The sequence below is a fragment of the Acanthopagrus latus genome, chromosome 4 (assembly GCF_904848185.1).
Source record: "Acanthopagrus latus isolate v.2019 chromosome 4, fAcaLat1.1, whole genome shotgun sequence".
Taxonomy (NCBI): Eukaryota; Metazoa; Chordata; class Actinopteri; order Spariformes; family Sparidae; genus Acanthopagrus; species Acanthopagrus latus.
The window spans coordinates 14,367,285-14,386,965 of NC_051042.1; the positions used below are offsets into that span (position 1 = coordinate 14,367,285).

A 19,681-nucleotide genomic window follows, 5' to 3' on the forward strand; every position below is an offset into this window, starting at 1 on the left:
TCATTCTCAAGTGTTTAATGAAAAACAGTGACACATTTAAAAAAATAATTATGTATTGTTCTGATAAAATTATTTTCAATCTTAAATGATAATGATACATATCTTATCATTTTTGATGATGTTACATAAAATGTCAATGTCAGCAAACCGAACTCTAAGGTGAATGTGAGTATCATCAGGTAAAATAGAGGATTTGCTTCCATCTAGTGGTTTGGCTCTGAACCCCCACCTCAGATCAAACAGATCTGAATCAGTGATGAACTGGAGGGACCTGACCTTATCTCATCACGTCGTCGACTGCAACAGAAAACTTTAAATATGCGCAGTCGTAGGAATGATCGTTCTAAGAAACAAACATTGATTTCCATCTCTCGTCAGCTGGAGATGAGCAGACCATTATTTTTAAGACAGAGTGACTTCATTTTGTTTGCTCGGTCGTTTTCTCGCGGCCACGCTGCAGCAGGTAAACAAACACTGCCATATTGACAACACACTGGATCGTGCCTATAGAGGATATCCCGTAGTTCACATACAGGAAGCCGCCTGCGGTCGGTCCGACTGTGCGAAGCAGAGATTGGACAGACGCGCACAGTCCCAGCATTGTGCCTGCGTACAAGAGCAAAGCAGGCTCAGCAAACAATTGGTTTATAATCCCTGCATTTTTAAAATTCTATCTTAAATGTTCACTTTGGTCTCTGGTCACTCTCGCTCTATGGGAAGAGGTGAGTCTGCAGGTTTCAGATAATTTTCTGTTGGTTTGGGACTCTCATGTTTGACACTGAAACATCAGAGGTTATACTTCTCTCCCTCCTTTTATCAACAGCTGCACCATGTAACTTATGTTTAACTTTGTTTTGTAAAAATGTTGGTTCCTATATTCTTGAACTGTTGGACTTCTAGATGGGCAGTGCTCTATTTTGTTCTCACGCCACCATAACTGAAAATACACGCCTGTTTTCTGTCATCTTTACGTCAACAAATGTAAACATATGACTTTGCCACAGACAAGCGGTAACAGGGACAGAATCCTTCTGTACTGGACTTTCTTGATACCCTCGCTGCAAATGAGAGTAATAAGGGGATTTCATTTCCCTGTATTTTATGACACGAACAGAAAGTTTTTTTTGTTGCTGTGATTTGTTTTACAAGAGATCCAATGCTTGAAAGAGGATGTGGCTCCCCCTATTGGGACATACCTGTTGTGCTAATTGTGGTTATCAATAATTGCCTCAGCGGTGTAAACTGATGAAATTGCCAGAACACACGCTGAAACATCTGTGTGGCAATATCAAATATTGTAATGGGAGTGCTGTCCTTGTTCATCTTTTTTTGGTTATTTAGCACATCAATGATTCAGCAGCCAACCTTCAAGTCTAAACGTGAGTTGAGTGCGTTGTGACTTCTTTTTATGAACACATGGCTTTAAAGATCATCTAAAAGTGATATCTGCACCTGCAAACTCTTATTTCTTGTATCACAAGCTCTGTCTCTCTTCATAGGCCCATAAAAATATGCTCAGCATTCCTTTTTATACAATTGTTGTGAATGTTTTTGTTGATGTTGCAGTTGTGTGCCGTGCGGGCAGGAAGTCAGGAGGACTTTACCTGTGTCAGACGACGGTACGCCCTTGGTGAGCATGCTGTCCGTGATGACGTTGAACACACTGAGAGAAAACATCATCGGCATGACGGTGAGGCAGAACTGGAACACATTCTGCATGTAGGCCTGCCCAGAAAAAGAGATACCGAAATCAAAGTAAAGGATTCAATTAATTTTGAGGCAACTACAGCTACTGGCTGAAGGGCGTCAATTCACTTTTGATATACAGATATCTCTGAAACGCCTCAAGCAGCTCCACTGAACCTGCCTGTGGATTACCTGATCTATAAACTATTTATTAAGCAATTGCAAATGTTTACAAATACCATTTTCAAATTTATAAAGACCATGCAAATAATGTAAATTGTGTAAATGAGGGAAATTTGCCAACCAATAACTTGTGACATGTTTAGTGTCATTGCAAGTAGAAAACTTCCAACCTCCAGGTTCAAGGATACTCCGTAGTGCTGGTGTGTGTGTGTCTTTATGTGTGTGTGTGTGTGTGTGTGTGTGTGTGTGTGTGTGTGTGTGTGTACCTGAGCCAGTCCCACCAAAGAAGAAACTGCGATGGACAGCAGCAGCAGCGAGTGGTCAGAGAATCTCGGTGTGAGCCGACCGATCACCCCTCCCTGAATAACCTGAACAAACGTCCAGGTTTTATCGACCTCGTCTCAAATTCTGACACTAAAGTCACGACCAAACTGTCTCGTATTTCAATCTGCACTTACCATTTGTGCTATGCCAAAATAAGCCATCAGATATCCATTCTCCTCTGGTGTCAGCTTGAAGAACTCCAAAGCAATGATAGAGAACATCACTTGGAAAATACCTTAAAAAAAAAAAAAAGAGAGGAACAATTTTTCGGTTTGATTTACAGAGTTTCAGTTTCTCCATAAAACGTCCAAGCTTGGTAAAATGTAACATAAAATATGTATGTAATGTTACACATTAAGAACAAATATCAACACAATATGTGGATTTGTGGAGGAAAAGAATGGGATGTAAGGCTATAAATGTTAAGTTTAGCAAATACAGTCTGAAAACGATTTCTTTCACCAAACCATGTCTGACATGAGCTCTCACCTGATGGCAAACCTGCAACTATCTTCACAATAAAAGTCCGCGCCACGCCTGGAAACTTCATCAGTCGTGTGATCTCCCCCACATTGAATATGGATTTTTTTTTGCTCTCACCTGAAGCAAATTCAGAGAGAAGAAAAATAGAAATGATGTACAATCACACAATACCTGACAGATTTTTTTTTAACTTTTATTCATAACCTATTATCATAATTGATTTTTTTTTTTTTTCAAGAGAGGTTTGCTAAGAAACGCCCTGATCTAACTCACACAGTTACACATTCACACCTGGAAGCTGCCCAGTCGCTCCCCCTGTGCAATGCTCTCTCTTCCAGGAACGCCTGGAATGTCTTTAAAATTACTATGATTGTGAATCATTAATTTCAAACATTCTGTCCAAAATGATTGTCATGTTAATCTCTTTGTAAGCATACCGCTGTAGGTATCAAATGGCACCTGTTATTCCCTCAGTGATTATAAATAAATGCTTGAGGTGAGCTGCACAGTATGCACCCAGCTTCACTACAGAATCCATCCCACCAAGGCTCAACTGCAAAAGAAGGACCGGGATGTATATCAGTTCCACACCCAAGTGGCCATCTCTCTTCTTGACCAGTAAGCTTAAGCTTGCGTTCGGTGGCCCAATAACATTAGCCAGCAATGGTAATGTTTGTCTGTCCTCTGTCACTCTCTCAGACACTCTCACAGCCCCGCCTCATTCATTCACAAGTTCACACAGCGCTGCAGTCCTATTTCAATGTTTAATTTTAGGCTGTTAATTATTCTACAGTGTGATATAGACAGTGTTAGCTCAAAGTTCACAATGTTGAATTTGTTTCACGGCCACAAAAAAATTAGTAGTAGTAGTTCATGTTCATTTCTTCTATGTTCTACATTTAATGAAAAGCATTACTAATAAGATTTGGTCTGGTTTCTTGTTATTAAATTTAGAATGTCAACTAAGTCATTCCCACCCGACATCGTCAGTATATGCTGTATACTGTTGTGCTAATGAGGCTATACTACAAACTTTGAGCAACTTTATAATCCAGCATTGAACTGTGGGGCCACTTTGGAGAGGTTGTAAAATAAATCCATAATCATGATCATAATCAATCCAACGCTGAATGTCTTCTGTGATTATTTATCTTTTCTTCAGTGTTTAAAAACAAAAAGTGGTTGTTGCTGTTGGCATAACTGTTAGCCTTCCACTTTCAGTCACATGTTTCCATAGGTCAACCAACCAGAGGATGTGTTCATGTTTTTAAGGAACATCTCAAATGTGACTTTGACTTAGAACTTAACCTCTAAGCAGTAAATACAGTACATAGAGTAATATATATAGTGTACCACCATTCAGCCTGAAAATACCGAGATATGAATTATGGTCCATATCACATAAATCACATACATTTTTCCCATAGACAAGTAGTGAGACATCATTGTCGTTTCAATGTTAAATACCTATTTTGAAATAAAAATGTCCGTACGCCTAATCAGCATTTCATACAGATCCCCAAACAGCTGAGAACTTTACTGTGTGTGTGTAGAAGATGGAGGCATGTCTTACTGTCTGTGCTGGTTGTAGTTGGAGCTTTAACTTTGGTATTTTTTGGGATAAACTTTAAAACCAACAGTAAACTGAAGGTACTCCCAGCAGCCCCAAAACATGCAGTGAATGTCTCCCTGGGAAAAGAAAGCAGTGTTAGGAGGACACATGTGTTTGGACCTATCAGGTCTACTTTAAATTGTGTAAATAATTATGGCATCACTACACAGACATTAAATACGGCTTCAAAATTTCAACGTCTATCATCATTTTCATTGCATTTCCATGATTAGTCATCATTATTTTTCTTTTTTTTTTGCAGCCACGGGGGGGGGGGGCTCTCAGCATTAACATTTACCAAATGCATTTGAGCTTTTTTTTTATTTTGAGGCCATTTCGCCAAGCCCTATAACATGGCTTCTGACAGTCAGTGTCTTACTTAAGAGAGACGGCGCCAAAAATTGAGGAGAAAGAAGCATCTAAAGTAATTTAAAGAAAAGGTCCTAATGATAATGATATTAACTTGCGTAAGCGACCCTTCAAACTTGGCGAATAGATGTTTCGCAATACTTATCTCTGGAACAAACAGGTGACCTCTAGATTGGAGTGGCATATCAAAATGTTCTGACACTGAAACATTCATGTGCTTGCATGTGTCCAAAAGCCGAATATGCTTTAACAGTCATCCCACAACATCTATAGAACCTCCTGATGTAACCACATCACTCCGCCTAGACTCACACAGGACACAAGCACACAGTGACACTCACCCATAGCGTGTGTTAAGATGGCCGCCCAATGTTGACCCAGCTATCATGCCGATGCCAAAACACAGACCTAGCTTGGATAAGGCATCTGCCCGTTTTTCAGGTTCTGTCAGGTCTGTAACAACCATCTGACATGCTGCAGAGAGGAGAGGGAAGAAAAGATGAAAGTGAAACTGCATCTAATTTCATTAATTCGTTTCTAGAGTTTAGGTCAAACAGTAGCGCAGGGGTGAAACTTTAATCTTAAATCGTTTTAGATTTAGAAATGGCTTCTGGATTGCATACAGTTCCACTTATCAAAGTAAATGATTCATTTGTGCATGTATTTCACAACAATATGATACAATGCTCTGATTCTGATATCCTATTGCATCATATCATGTTGTATTAGGCTGATTTCAGACCAAGTCCGGTGGTGATCAGAGGCAGAGCAGAATGTAGCAGTAGCTAGGCATATTAGCTTAGCATGGCTAAATGCTACAGATGGACCACAACAGACATTTCCCTGTGTAACGTGATGTTTTTCTTGCGATCACTCAGTTTGGTCTTGCGTCCCAGTTTGAAACACACAGGAATGGTCTATCGCTGTGACATGAAGCCCATTTTTTCGTTGCTACAAATGGACCTTATACGATCTTATTTAATACAAATATAGATAGATATAATAATGTAATTGCAGACTAAAGGAAGAAAGAAATGAAATAATGAAATATTGTGAGAAAAAAGTTATACATCAAGAGAAATAAATGTTTTTTTTTAATCTATTTTTTTGTATAATTATGACTTTAATCAAAAAATCTCAGATGTTTTTCCTTAGTAATGTCCCTAATACTCAGACTTGGCTTAGCCACAAACTCGGCAATGGAACAAAGAAGGAAGGAAACTCATCAATCAATACCAAACAATCATAAAGATTTGAAGTTTGAAATGCTCATTTCAGTGAGGAGGATTACAATGAGTGCTGCTTACCAGGTAGGACATGCATGAAGACTGTGGGAAGTTTGTGGATGAACAGCATGGCAGGATGGTCGGCTATGGCCAGCAGCAGAAAGAAAACAACGGTTGCCGAACAAGCCAGTGACAAGGCTGCTCGTGCTCCGAACAGATCTCCAAATCTGCCAACAACAAAACCCCAAAAACTCAAGTTTTCTGCCAGACAAATACAGTGTAAATCGTTAATATTTGCCCCACAGTGATTCTGTGATACATCAAATAAAACCTGCACGCACCTCTGTATAAGTGTCTGTGATAATATTGTCCTTACCTTCCAAACATAGGACCCCCGAACAGCATGATTACACCGACAGTGGTTTGCAAATAACCAAACCACAAGGTGTCAAAGCCAAGTTTCTTTGCCAAATACTACAGAGAGACACACATGTGAGAACACATAATTAAATTCACATAATCATAATCATTATGTTATGATGACATGGTCAGAGCAGAGCTGCTTCTGTTTGACAGTGTGAAATCCCTGCAGGTGAGAAAAAACCCTCTACCAACCAACAAGTTGAGACTTTATTTGGATGACTCCTGTTTTTATATATACTTGACAACCTTCAGGAATTGCTCAGTATCAGACAAAGCATCACTATTGTGATTCTGCTGCCTTTTGCTTTTTAGCTTTAGGAGAAATAATCAGTAGCTGCCACATGACGAGAGCAGGCATCAGTCATCAAGTGTTAACAGTTTGTCCTTGATGAATGTGAACACATATTTGAGGAAGGCAGTGGCTGTGGTGATGGAAGGAGTGGCAGGTTTTGGCGGCAGAAATTAATTTCCCCCGTCACGTTTTGAAAAGTGTGTCATCATTTTAAGGTTTGGACTGTGTTTTGGGAGAAAACACCTGCGACAGCATTCCTCTTTTTTTCAGCATTGTACTAATCAAACAATCACTTATCCCCCTCCCAAAAAAAAAAAAAACCCCAAAAAAAACAAACAAACAAAAAAAGCAGATTACAGGGTTACAGTCCTAATCTAAATAGTTATTTGGGCTCTGCAAATCCTGCATTTACTGCCATTTTATAGGGGCATTATGGAGTTTTGGAGAAGAAATTCAAACCCTTAATGAGGTAATAATACAAGCTTAGAAATAATCATTTTTTTTCCATAACTGAGTAAACAAGCTGTTCTCTGACGAAAATAAGGTCCACTCAACACTGTGTGAAGCTAAAAAGGTGGCAGGGTCCGCCACATATAAACAAAGTAGAATAGTATGAAATTGTGTTGTTCTTTATGGTCAGTTGTTCGTTCAGTTTGTTTGGTCATGAAAAGAACATAAAGTTTGTTTATCTAGTTTGTTTAAGCATGGAAAAAAAAAATCAATCAATAGAGATCTTTCTTATCTGATTAAAATTTCTTCTCCAGAACTAAATAGCGAACCTTTTAATACTTTAAGAACAGCTTCCTGATTACATACTTTAACTTAACATTTTCAATGCAGCACTTTTACTAGTTACAGACTATTTTTACAATGTGTTTTTTTTTTACTTAGGTAAAGGAAGTATACACTTCCTCTATCCATGTGTATAGCTACGTAACATAAATAACAATGACATCAGCAATTCTGCATTGACAAGCCCTTCAACTTTTGAAAATGTACATTTGGGTTCATTTTGCTGATGTCATTTATTGAAGGACGTTTGTGTATGCAGGTCTTTTACTCGTTATATAGTAGTTTTGATTTGTGACTCCTGCAGCACTGCTGATGTACTGAAGGATGTGGGTTGATGCTTACATGAATGGAGCTTACTACTCTTAGCCTGCCATGCGCTATATGTGATCACTTCTATAGTCAAATGAATATTTTAAAATCGGTTTTGTTATGCAATCACGTCGTATTGTCACTGTACATTCGCTTCTCAATGGGCGCTTCCGTGAGCGTGTTCACATTCACGGCGGGCACGGAAATCTCAGCTTCTCTCTGACATTTCCAAATACTCACGGGGGTGACAGAAAACTGCAAAAACATCCATGTGATGTCCAAAGCAGCGATGAGGTAAACGACGTAAATGACTGTCGTCCTCTTTCGTTGTTCAGCAGCGTCGGTCTGTGAGGAGGACACCACCGGAGCCCCGGAGGTTTCCTCGGTGGTTTCTCCCCTTCGGTTCATCCTGCTTCTTGTAGAAAACACACCTTTACAGTCACTTGATGATACCTCGGGGAATCGACAGCAAGTGGGAATAAGACCGCGACGAAATCGCCGTGTCGGCTGTCCGGGAAAATAACCTCTGACCCGGTGAACCCTCACATGAACCAGCCGACCTGGTGGTAACGTTATTTGCACTTTGGAGCGGAGAGCAGGCGAGAAGGAGGCGTCACCGAGGTAACGTTAGCTAACGCTACATCTCACCAGCTAGCCAGTTACCAATAATTATCATATAAGATGGAAGAGTTAGCTGAGCTGTTCATCGGAACGGCTGGAAGTGTTTTCGGTATGACTGTAACATAACAACGAGCTCAGGGAACATGAAGGAAAACACACCGGAAAGTTTCCTACAGTGATGCGTTCAAAGAACACCTACCAAGGTGGTACTTTGCATGTCTTTGGTAGTCCTGCTTGTGAGTTCTTCCTCAAATTGAATAGTTTTGAATCAGTGATTGAAGAAGTTCGCCTAACTGAGGATAAAGTAAAGTGAAGCGCTGGGGAAGAATTCTAATCAGAAGACAAAAGTAAACTGCATGAACAGTGCTGCAACAGTCACAGTGTAAGAGTCCTGCATTCACAAATGTCCTGAAGTATGTTACACACTTAAACCCAACTCAAATTTACATTTTCAAAAGTTAAAGGGCTTATCTTTGCAGGCTGAACTGCTCATGTCATTGTTATATAAGTGGTACAACCATATCCGTGGGTAGAGGAAGTGTTCACATCTTTCACTTAGGTGAAGGACAAAAAAAAACTTAATTACCTTTAAAAGTACTGCTTTGAAAATGTTGATTAACTCAAGTAAACGTATGTGAGGAAACTGTTCTTTAAGTATTAAGGTGCACAATGCACTTTTGGGGAGGGAATTTTAGAAGAAGGGAAAAATCTTCACTGACATTCTTTATGTAATCAAAAAATGAAACTTAATGCTGTTACAGCATGGCAAATGTAACCATCACAGGTTAAATCTGCTAAAAGGCAGGTCAGATTTCACAAAGCAGTCTTTTAATGCCCTCCTGTGGCAGAATCCAGGAGGTAACCCATGAATAAAACCTGGGCCAAAAGATTTGGAATGTAACATTCTCTTAAGGTCCTCAAATGCCCAAAGAGTTACTATATCATACTTGTTCAAAGTATGTGCTTAGCATGTTAGCATCTGTGACTTGAATACAGTCAATGTATCATCAGTGAAATCTATAAACAGACATGTTGATCTGTATACTAAATACATGTTCTTTTCAAATGATAATGTTTTACTGACTACTCTGGCTAACTCTGTAGGAATTTCTCACTATTTTCAGGAATTTCAAAAATCAAACAATTCATAATCTAATATAATACACCATAGTGTAACTGTCACAGGGGACAGTTTTCTGCATTGAGTCCTTTTTCATTTTTCATGCATGGACATACATGAAAAATTAGCCCATGCATTTTTCTGAGGTAGACTCAACTGCTGTATACTGTCTTTAAAGGTCCCCGTGAAAAATATGAATGAAGAAGAATCTGATTCAGAACGCTGCTGCACAAGTCCTAACAAGAACCAAAAAAGTAGATTGCATCAATCCAGTTCTTATCTCTTTACACTGGCTTCCTAAGGAAAAAATGTTTTTTTTTAAATCCTGCTGTTGGTTTATAAAGTATTGCATGGTTTTAGTGCCAACATACATTTCAGATCTGCTGCTACATTGCAAAACACCCAGGTCCCAGACCTCTGAGGACATCAGATACTGGTTTCCCTTCGAGTGATGATACTTTGAGCGAAAACATGACTTTTATTTTGAAGCTACCAAACAGCCACCTAGGAGTCTTATTTTGAAGTCCGCGAGAGACCTCCTCCCGGAAGCACGCTCCATCATCTTTACTGTGTTGTGTGTGGGGGTTGGCAGGCAGATTGTCAGATGAGGACTTCGGTTCATCGGTTTGAGTAAAACACCCTGTTTTTATGGCATGTAGATTTTTAGCAGAGACAGAGTGATAATGCAGATCCTCACTCCTCATGTTTACTGGGCTCAGCGACACGGAGAGATTTATCTCCGGGTGGAACTGAGCGATGCCAAGGTAGGACGGTCCGCCACATCCAACTGGCTCCTTTCAGCCTCAACTTACACAGGCTAGTCGTTTGACCACAGCTTCAACTCTATGTGAAAATCCCCCTGGGACTTTATCTTAATGCTTTCGGCGATGTTAGCAAGCTAATGTTTTCTCCGCTGTAGGGACACACTAGCTTAACTAGCCCGACGTTTAGCTAGTACGTGAGGGTTTGCAGTTTTAAGATGGCTAAATTCACCTCCAACGTCAAAATTATTATAAGGGTAAAAAGAAAACTAACAAAATTAATGAATTAAGATATGTCCCCAGTTCAGAAAAGCATGTATTTTTGTCTGTTGCTTCCTTGTAAACACAACTGAGCAGACAATTATTCTGTCTTCCTTCAACTCAACAACGGTGAGTTAGTTGATAACGTTAATGATTTGCTCGTGTTTGAACGTAGCATTAACACGTTTGATGTTAGTGGAAAAACAAAAGACAGCTGGACATGACAGCTTTAGTCTGGCTTCCTGTTTTGCACTGTTATCAACTCGACAACGTGTGACTTTCCATAAATAGATCTCATTATCAAAAGAATTTGCTCTTGTGAATATGTAGAATGTCCTTAAATAAATGAAATGCTTAATATAGGCAAAATGTACTCAAATTTACATTTTCAAAAGTTAACAGGGCTTATTATCTTTGCAGACATAATGTATATATATTAATATATATGTCATATAACAATATTAATGAGTAATGGAAGTTTAACAGTGTTTTCTTAAATGAAGATTTAAAAAGAACAATTACATTTATTATTAAATACCACATTGTGAAAATACTCTATACCGCATGAAACATTTTGACATATTTAATTAAATGTATATTATTCTTAAGCAGGAAGTATAAGCAGGAAGCTGGTCTTAAAGTATTAAATGTGCCCTATGTAGTACATTTTAATCAGCAGAGAAAGATATTCAAATGCTTATGTGTCCATGCATGAACAAATTAAATAAACAAGCTGTCTTTGTTTTCCTGACTTAATGAGCAACCTGACCTTAAAGGAAAACACAATTTAATACTGTTTGACTTTGTTTAATTTTGGCGGACCCTGCCACCTTTCTACATTCAAGCAGCCTGTTTATCCAGTTACAGAAAATATAAATATTTCAGAGTTTGTATGATTACCTCATTAATGTTGTAAATATTAAAATTCTGAGTTTGACATTCTTCTCTAAAAGTACATAGAGATTATCATTCAAAGATTAATTTTTAGAATTTCTTTTGCAAAACTACATTAAATATTGCAGCAGTATTGCTATTGTGAATTCGTTTGGCCATGATAATTGTGTAGTTACAGTCTGATTTGGTGATAGCCTAGTGTCGATGTTTATTTAATGAAATAAAGAATGCATAAGCATATTGCAATACAGATTCTTTTTTTTCCCTTTTTTTTTTTTAAGGGAAAAACTATAAAATTAATTTTGGATGGGTTTTGGCACCTTAACATTAAGCCTGACACTGACTACTTAAGTTTCATGCTGCTGGCTGTGCATTTGCATTGGAAACATGAAATACAGGTTCTTCTCCCCCTTTACATTTCCAAGATTGCTCCATCTCCATCCTGCATCTGTTAGACAAATGTCCTATAAAAGATGCATGACTTTTAATGGTTGTTCTGGATCTAGTTCAGCCTCTTAGGAGGATGGCTTAATGATAGCTGAAGCAGGCTGAGAGGAACACCTGTCATGTTACATGTTAGGCAACTGTTAAAGCAACAACAAAGCATTGAAACCTTCACGAGGTTAGGATTTATATTGCAGGGCTGTTGTATGAGATTGCATTACTTAAAGCGAGGTGTACCCAAAAAAACTGACTGCTGATTTTAAAGGATACATCTGGTGATCTTCTTTTTCCTGCAAATATTGTCCGACATACAGTATTACAATCCTTCAGTGCCAAAGAGCTCCACTGTTGTCCAAAAACTCACATACTAGTCCCCGTTAAATGCACTATTAAGACTACTACCGATTCTGAAACATGTTGAAGTATTGGGCCCAGGTTTCAAAATACAGAAATGTCCCTTCAACCTTTAATTTCCACTGCAGTTATTTACATTGTGTGCAGTGTCGGGTTGGTTGTGGTGACTTTCTTTCTTTTTGTTTTTCAGAATCTTGACATCAGCCTACAAGAAAACAACACACTTCAGTTCAGAGGTTGGTATTTAGGTATTGAGGTTGGTGCGTCAATAGAATCCCACCTGAAACTGTTGTTTCGATAAGGTGCAAATCCAAAATGTATACAATGCCAAAAATAAAAACCATGCATGTTGATTAAAAATATTCAAGTGAAGATGTTTGGTTGTTAATGACAATTTTGAAGTGAAACTACTATAAAATAGCCCACAAACCTTTACATTGTTCATGCGGTCTGTTATGATGTTTTAAAATGAAACACAATAGAAAGGCTTACATTGGTGTAATGTAAAAATATAATCTCAATATTGTTTCCACAGGACAGGGCCATGGAGCTAAAGGAGATAATGAATATGTGTTCAGTTTGGAGTTCCTCGAACCTGTTAGACCTGAGGTAATGATCTGTTATTCATATATTATTAATTAATGGTGAAGACAATTGTTGTATTAAAATGTGTTGCCTTTTGACTGCTCAGTCCCGATCAGGTTTTTTTTCACCCCGATCCCGACCCGAGTCCTTTAATATTTAGTAAATGCCGATACCGAGTCCCGATCCGATACTTAGCCTTAACTAATATTTTCCTGATAATGCAGTTGCATTAAGAAAAAAAGAACCTGCATATAAGCTCTTGCTTAATAGTTTTTTTATTGTGTTGAAACCAATTATATACTTTGATATGGCTCTTCCTTATTCTGCATATACTATTACAACATTGGCCTGCCATCTGCTTCGCGTTAGCAGTTGAGGCTGTGACGCTGCACTGTGACAGCAGACTCTCATGTACAGCGGGGTACCTTCATATCATCCACTGCTTTTTCTATATTCCTTACGTTGTCATGTAAAATGACATCGACCTGTTGCTTGTCTGTTTCACGCGCGTTCAGCATCTCCTCGATTGCCTGTTTTACATGCTCTGCTGTATGAGGCCCACAAAACTAGTGCGCATACCGACACATTGTAACTCGAAAGTGGAGTCAGCGTAATGTAATGCCGAGATGGTAGGGCATACCGGGGATTCAAAAACTCCAGATGACAAAGAAAACCCTGATCCTCTACCACAGAGATGAGCTGGTTATCCAGAGCAATTAATTTAATTACCTTTTCTGTAATATGTTTGGTTATGGTGCTGTCTCAAGGACATTTCTCTGTCCTTTTGAGGGTATCCGCAAGTGTTTGTTGCTCCGGTGCCTTTGCTTGTATTGCTTGAGTGAACTTGTAGTATTGTGCGTGCATCTGCGTTCCGCCACAAATTGTGCTCTGATGTTTAGAAAAAAAAACAAAAAAAAAAGGCCTTGGATCCATGTTCAAAACTGACGATCCCGATTAGTGAAAAATTGCCCATGTCCTGCAGATCGGCTCAGGATATCCCACTTAATATGTTTGCGAATACAAGCTTAAGCCTCTTTGCACTATCGCACACATTTTATTTTGTGCTGTTCAGATGAAAAATCCACAGTTTTATCATAACTGAAATACATGAATATCTCTATGCGTCATGGCACTGATTGAACAAGTGTACCAGCTAGAAGTCACTAGTTGTTAAGTCGGCAAACACTGATTGGAAAACGCCCCCCTGCTGAAGTGAGGCTTGATTAGCTGGGACACCATGGCGAGAGATATTCAGCTACGTTATTATCAGGGAATTTATTTCTGGGACAAAGAGCTGCTGTTTCTTCTTCCACCCTTCAACTAAAATGTATTTAAATCCCTATTTTGCTGTGTTGTGGATTCAAGACCTGTGATGTTGTGATGATCAGTCCCAGAAAGTGTTCACACAACAGCTTCTCGCATTCTTTAATTGCCTTGTGTGTGTCCCAGTTAGAAACTTTTAATATAATTTTCAAATTTTTTGTTTTTTTAGATCAAGCATAAGTCCACCCAGCGTCAGGTGGACATCAAGATCAAAAAGCAGGAGGAGCGCTGGTGGGACCGGCTAACGTTGCAGGAGAAGAAGCCTCTGTTTTTGGCTCCTGACTTCGACCGCTGGCTGGATGAGTCTGATGCTGAGATGGAGCTTCAGGCTAAGGTAAGACCTTATGGAAAAGGCCTTTGACTGCTAAAGCAAACCTGGGATTAGCCTGTAACTAATGACTAATGGCTACAACATGTAGTCTGTACTAAAGTTATTACAGCCAAGAAAACACAGAGGCCTATTTGTAGTTTTCTTTAGCCACAGGTCCTCCTCATATTTAGCCTTGCAAAGTTTGACCACAAAATTTTGCATCGCTCACTGTGGTTTGGCAAAGCTCAGCTTGGGACAGATGTAGTTTCAAATAAGTTAATGGATGTGAATGCAAACTCTTCCTGCACATGGCTTGACAAAGCTGCCTCTCACTGGGCCATTACAATCAAGACTGTCTGATTTTCAACAACTGGGCTTGCAAAATTTATTTTGAAATGTATTTAAGGTTCATTTTTAAAGGTGACTTTTCTCATTTTTATTTTTGCCTCCTCAGATTTTCCTCAGAATGTTTGGCCTTAAAAACGTATTGTTTTGGTTATTGTACTCCCTTGTTGACACTTTTTTTCTTTAGTTACACTGCATGGCAAGTTTCATGCTGTGCTCCTCTATTTCAAGTAAAAAACAGAAGTATATAATGGGTGTTTTTTTCATGGTGCAAATATCACATATTGGTCTTAATGTTGCAGATGTATACACAATTATGAAATTTGAATTAATGAAGATTCCTGGTTAAAATGTTGAAAAACTAACAATTTTTCTAAATATAAAAAACTAATTGGTCTGTTCTTTAGAACCGATGACAAATTTGAAAGACCGTAATTCATAGTTAAAAACAATTGAAGATAGCAATATTATTCACATATTAGTCATCTACATTGCATATTGTGATTGTGATGGTGTGATTTCTTTCAGGAGGAGGAGAAGATTAACAAGATAAGTGTGGAGTCAAGAGTTCGTAAAGACCGTGAGTCACTCTGAGCCGACAAACTACTAAAACTCACTGAAATGAGACAAACTGAAGCTTTGTCACTAATGTTTTTTAAGACCTTTATAATCCTGTAGGAGGAAGTAAAGGGAATTTTAGCGATGTTAGCAACAGTCGTTCATTTGAGTCATTTTCCTCTGTCTCCTGTAAAGCCTTCCTCGGACTGAAGCGAGGCTACTTGTTTATGTACAACCTGGTGCAGTTCCTCGGATTCTCCTGGATCTTTGTCAACATGACTGTGCGACTCTTCATTCTTGGTCAAGGTGTGTAAGAAAAAGGCCAGTAGAGTGAAGCGATGGCCAGATTCTCTCCAACAGGAAGGCTGAGTGTCCTGCAAAGAATCATTTTTACTGGCTGAATAATATAATGTCTTAATCGTCGGTTTAAGGATTGTTTTAATACAGATTGCAACAGTTTAGCTGTCAGTCAATTGTTTATAATTGTTAGGACAGCTGTGAGGTTGTGAATATTATGGAAACCTCTGCTTGAGAACGTAAAACTTGAAAGTGTGCAAACATGGTACATATGGTCAGAGTTAAAGCAGGAAGTCTGTCTGTTACCCTGATGTTTATACGGGAGGTCTGAGTAGTAATTTTATTTATTCATTTGTTTGCTCTTACAAATAAGTTTGGCTAACCTTCAGACTTGTTTACAACCTGCCTTATCGTCTGTCTGCTCATGTCTCCTGCCCTGTCTGCCTTTTTTTAATGACATCTCCATGTTCCCAGATATTTCCACAGCGAGAGAACAAGATACAAGAATAGAGAGTTCTCATTGTGATCTGTTTCTAAAAGTGTGGTTATGTGTGTTTTAGTCTTCAGTTCAAACTGTGTAAATTTCACATTACTGCCCACCACCAACCGTTGTGAAAAAACATGATTAATGTCTGACTTCTGACTGACGTTCCAGGCAGCTACTATTTTCTGTTCTTTTTGGTCTGCCTTAAAAATATGCTTGCAGAGACATAAAACCTTCATGAGATAGATAAATCACCTGAGTCTATATTTAGTCACGCTTTTGTCAGTAGCATTATTCTTGGGCTATTTTAGTACATCACACAAATCTAGGAATAAGTGAAAACCGCGTGAAACACATGAGCAAAAGCAGAACTGGCAGACTGCAGAGGGATCGACTACGTAAAGATAAAAACGCTTTAATATCTTTTCAGTTTTATGGACTTAATAATTAATTTTTTGGTCAGTGTTCATGCAACACAAAACAGAAAAAGAAATAAACCCAATTAGCACCACTGAGCAAAGACGCATAAAACAAACAGACGGTCCCGAAAACACAGATGAGCTCATTTGAATAGAAACAGGAACACGGCTACACAGCAGGCAGGGATTTGTTTTGCAAATGATGAGGATTATGGATAGTGGCTCATGCAACGTGCTGTTTAATTATGTCTGTTTGTGTCTCTCGCCCTCCGCAGATTCGTTCTACGATACCTTCCACACCACAGCCGATATGATGTATTTCTGTCAGATGATGGCCGTGCTAGAAGTCATTAATCCCTTGTTGGGTCTGGTTAAGACTGGATTTTTTCCTGCTATGATACAGGTAATACAGTCACTTCTCATTGTGATGTGATTTCAACATAAATGAAAACATTGCCCAGGAATGATGTGCTAAGGCTCTTTCCTGTGCCAATGCTTTGTTTGCCAAGTGATTGATTATTTGGGCCAAAGGTTGCCTTTCAGGTTTGATATACTGTAGAAATGGTTTTGGAAAGTGCTGAAAAAAAGTGTTACGTAGACTGCTCTGTGATGTTGCAGGTGGCCGGCAGGAATGTCATTCTGTTCGTAGTCTTCGGCAGTCTGGAAGACATGCAGAACAAAGCTGTCGTCTTCTTCGTGTTCTACCTGTGGAGCACCATAGAGATCTTCAGGTGAGCCCAGGTCACCGTCCCTCTCTCTCTGGTGAACATGTGTCGTTGTCTGCTCTAACCTAAGGTCTTCCTTCCTTACACCAGGTACCCGTTCTACATGCTGGCCTGCATTGGCAATGAGTGGAAGCTGCTAACATGGCTGAGATACAGCCTCTGGATCCCTCTGTACCCACTGGGAGTTGTGGCTGAAGGTTTGTTACTAGTCTTTCATGTGCTTACAAAAGAAAATGGTTGTATACGCCAAGTTTTACAGCTGTCGTTGCTGGTTGTTTCTGACAGCGTGTCCTTGTATTTGTGTTGCCAGCGGTGGCTGTGATCCAGTCCCTGCCCATCTTTGACGAGACTCGTCTATTCAGCCTCCCCCTCCCCGCGGTGCTGGGAGACTCTTTAAGCTTCTCCTACACTCTGCAGGTCTACCTGGTCCTCATGTTCCTGGGTGAGACATCCGCTAACACACGTAACACACTTGACTCTGACTCATCGTCTGTGTCTGCAAAAACAGCCAGCTATAACCATATTACAACCGCAGGCAATGATAATATTAAAGGTTATTTTCCGATAACTTTCAGGCTGCCGGCAGGCCTGTTTTCATGGTTTGTCGTTGCCTCTCAGAAATCTGCAACTATTTTACCTGCCATAAATAGTTTTTCAGTGAAATACACTCTCCATTTCTGATAAAATGGATGCTATAGCAGCTATGTTACTCTCATGGTGAGCCGCCATTGTTGTTTTGAAACAGTCGTTTCCGTCACTTGTCACACCTAAACCACCGCCATAGCTGCCAGTAGTTCCTCTAAAGATGCTGGTTGGTTCATCGCCTGTGTGTGCAGCCGTTTTCTTCTTAAGCAGTGACAAAAAAAAAAAAATGTTTTGGCAGCCAAATATGCAAACATGATAACTAACCTCAGCTTCATACTAACAGAAGTCATCTCTTGCCCGCAGGACTCTTCATCAACTTCCGACACCTGTACAAGCAGAGGAGGAGACGATACCGCTCAAAGAAAAGGAAAGTTCACTAAATGATCAGCACCTTTACTTTGCACACCCTCTCAACTGTCGTCCGCTCAAAAATAAAGCAGCTGTTTTCGTTTCCTCTAACTGCCTTTTCTAATATTCCAACACAACACGCACACACGCACTGAGAAGGGGGCAGATGTATAAACTACTGTACGTGTACGTATGTAAACGCTTTCCACAGTAGTTGAAATTTATAAAACAGAATCAGGCACAGCTTCAGAAATCTGACTAAAAGAACCAATGTGTCTGTCTGTACACAGCCTTAGTTGTGAACCCATGTAGTTTTATGCATCTGGCCCCTGGTGTTGGAGAACTGGTCACCTGATTTCCTCCACTGGGTGAACTGTCAACTGTCTTCAGACCAAATCTTTCTAATCTTACTGTACCAGCTTGACGACTCGCTGTTGAACGGATCCAGTGCTTTACTACTGTAAGTCTGAATTGATACCACGTTTATTCTCTTCAAGTGTCCATATTTATCAAAGATGTCTATCTTAAGCCAGGTTTAGTTCAGCAGAAACAACTTAAATGATATTTGTGGATTTTGTTTTTCTGTTGATCTTCCTGTTGTGGACATGACAGAAGTATTTACATACAGAGATTTTTCGTTGGGAAATGAAAGTTACATGTTTTGCGCACAAACTCAATGCAACAGATTTGCCATCGTCACGGTTTATATCTCATATTACTTATAAAATTCAGTACCCTGTTGATTCAAATATAGGAATCTTAAATGGCTCTTCAAGGCATTTTAATCATACCTATGGGAAGGTTTTGTTTGTTTTTGTTTTTTAACACTGATTACAAATCATGGATTCCTCAGTGGATTTCAGAGGAAAAAGTGAATAATAAAAAGTCCAACTCTCAACATTATACGTAGAAATCTTTTGACTGAAAAGATAGATTTAAGTCAAAAATGTTTGCAGTCTGTGAAAACATTTTGTGTACAATTTAATTTGTAACGTTTCTTGACTTTATTTGGTTCAACAGTGAGTTATTTGGTTCAATGTTTTTTTCTTTCAGTTTGAGCCCAGATGAGAAAAACTTACTGACTTGGTGTAGACAGTTTTGGTACAGAATAATGAAAGAAGTCATTACAGTTAACTTGTACTGGTGTACTGTGAAACCTTTAAGATTTGCGAGTTGTTTGCCTCCTATTTTATCATTTTTACACTGACTGTACTTTGAGTTCTTTGTTTTCTTCCACTCTGTTCACCTTTGAGCCTTGTCTTAATCTGTTCTTCGATATTTATTTGTGTTTTTTTGAAGTTGTTTGATTTTGACTTACTTTTTCTAAAGTTGTTTGTTGGGAAGTACTTGCAGTAGACATCCAGCTTGATTTGGGAATTTTATTGTATTTCAACTGACAGGTAAATTCAGAACAATGATGCATTTTATTTGTAAGTTACAGTTAGTTTCCTGGCAGAATAAACATCAGAGTTCCTATTTTGGAGTTGA

At 39.0% G+C, this 19,681-nt stretch overlaps 2 protein-coding genes across 2 annotated transcripts; one reads left to right on the top strand and one right to left on the bottom strand.

The window, feature by feature from the left end:
* Positions 1-8,524, bottom strand: slc22a18 (solute carrier family 22 member 18). Its single transcript, XM_037096749.1, has 10 exons — positions 7,940-8,524; positions 6,260-6,357; positions 5,965-6,110; positions 4,999-5,131; positions 4,250-4,365; positions 2,683-2,793; positions 2,328-2,428; positions 2,136-2,237; positions 1,605-1,725; positions 1-606 (listed from the first exon to the last, which is right to left on the bottom strand). Exons 1-10 carry the CDS (start codon positions 8,105-8,107, stop codon positions 419-421), a joined length of 1,284 nt encoding a protein of 427 aa, XP_036952644.1. The 5' UTR covers positions 8,108-8,524; the 3' UTR covers positions 1-418.
* Positions 8,525-9,872: 1,348 nt separating this feature from the next.
* LOC119018787 (very-long-chain (3R)-3-hydroxyacyl-CoA dehydratase-like) lies at positions 9,873-19,676 on the top strand. The gene is made up of 11 exons (XM_037096750.1): positions 9,873-10,204; positions 12,345-12,390; positions 12,690-12,763; positions 14,232-14,396; positions 15,246-15,297; positions 15,471-15,581; positions 16,751-16,878; positions 17,094-17,206; positions 17,291-17,397; positions 17,511-17,642; positions 18,149-19,676. Exons 1-11 carry the CDS (start codon positions 10,124-10,126, stop codon positions 18,223-18,225), a joined length of 1,086 nt encoding a protein of 361 aa, XP_036952645.1. The 5' UTR covers positions 9,873-10,123; the 3' UTR covers positions 18,226-19,676.
* Positions 19,677-19,681: the final 5 nt, after the last annotated feature.

Coding starts and splice junctions, on each gene's coding strand:
- slc22a18 (XM_037096749.1), bottom strand. CDS start 8,107: ATGAACCGAAGGGGAGAAACCACCGAGGAAACCTCCGGGGCTCCGGTG. Junction 2,794..4,249: donor AACTACAACCAGCACAGACA/GTAAGACATGCC, acceptor AATTTGCTTCAG/GTGAGAGCAAAAAAAAATCC. Junction 607..1,604: donor CGTACCGTCGTCTGACACAG/GTAAAGTCCTCC, acceptor TCTTGTACGCAG/GCACAATGCTGGGACTGTGC.
- LOC119018787 (XM_037096750.1), top strand. CDS start 10,124: ATGCAGATCCTCACTCCTCATGTTTACTGGGCTCAGCGACACGGAGAG. Junction 10,205..12,344: donor TGGAACTGAGCGATGCCAAG/GTAGGACGGTCC, acceptor TTTGTTTTTCAG/AATCTTGACATCAGCCTACA. Junction 15,582..16,750: donor ACTCTTCATTCTTGGTCAAG/GTGTGTAAGAAA, acceptor CGCCCTCCGCAG/ATTCGTTCTACGATACCTTC.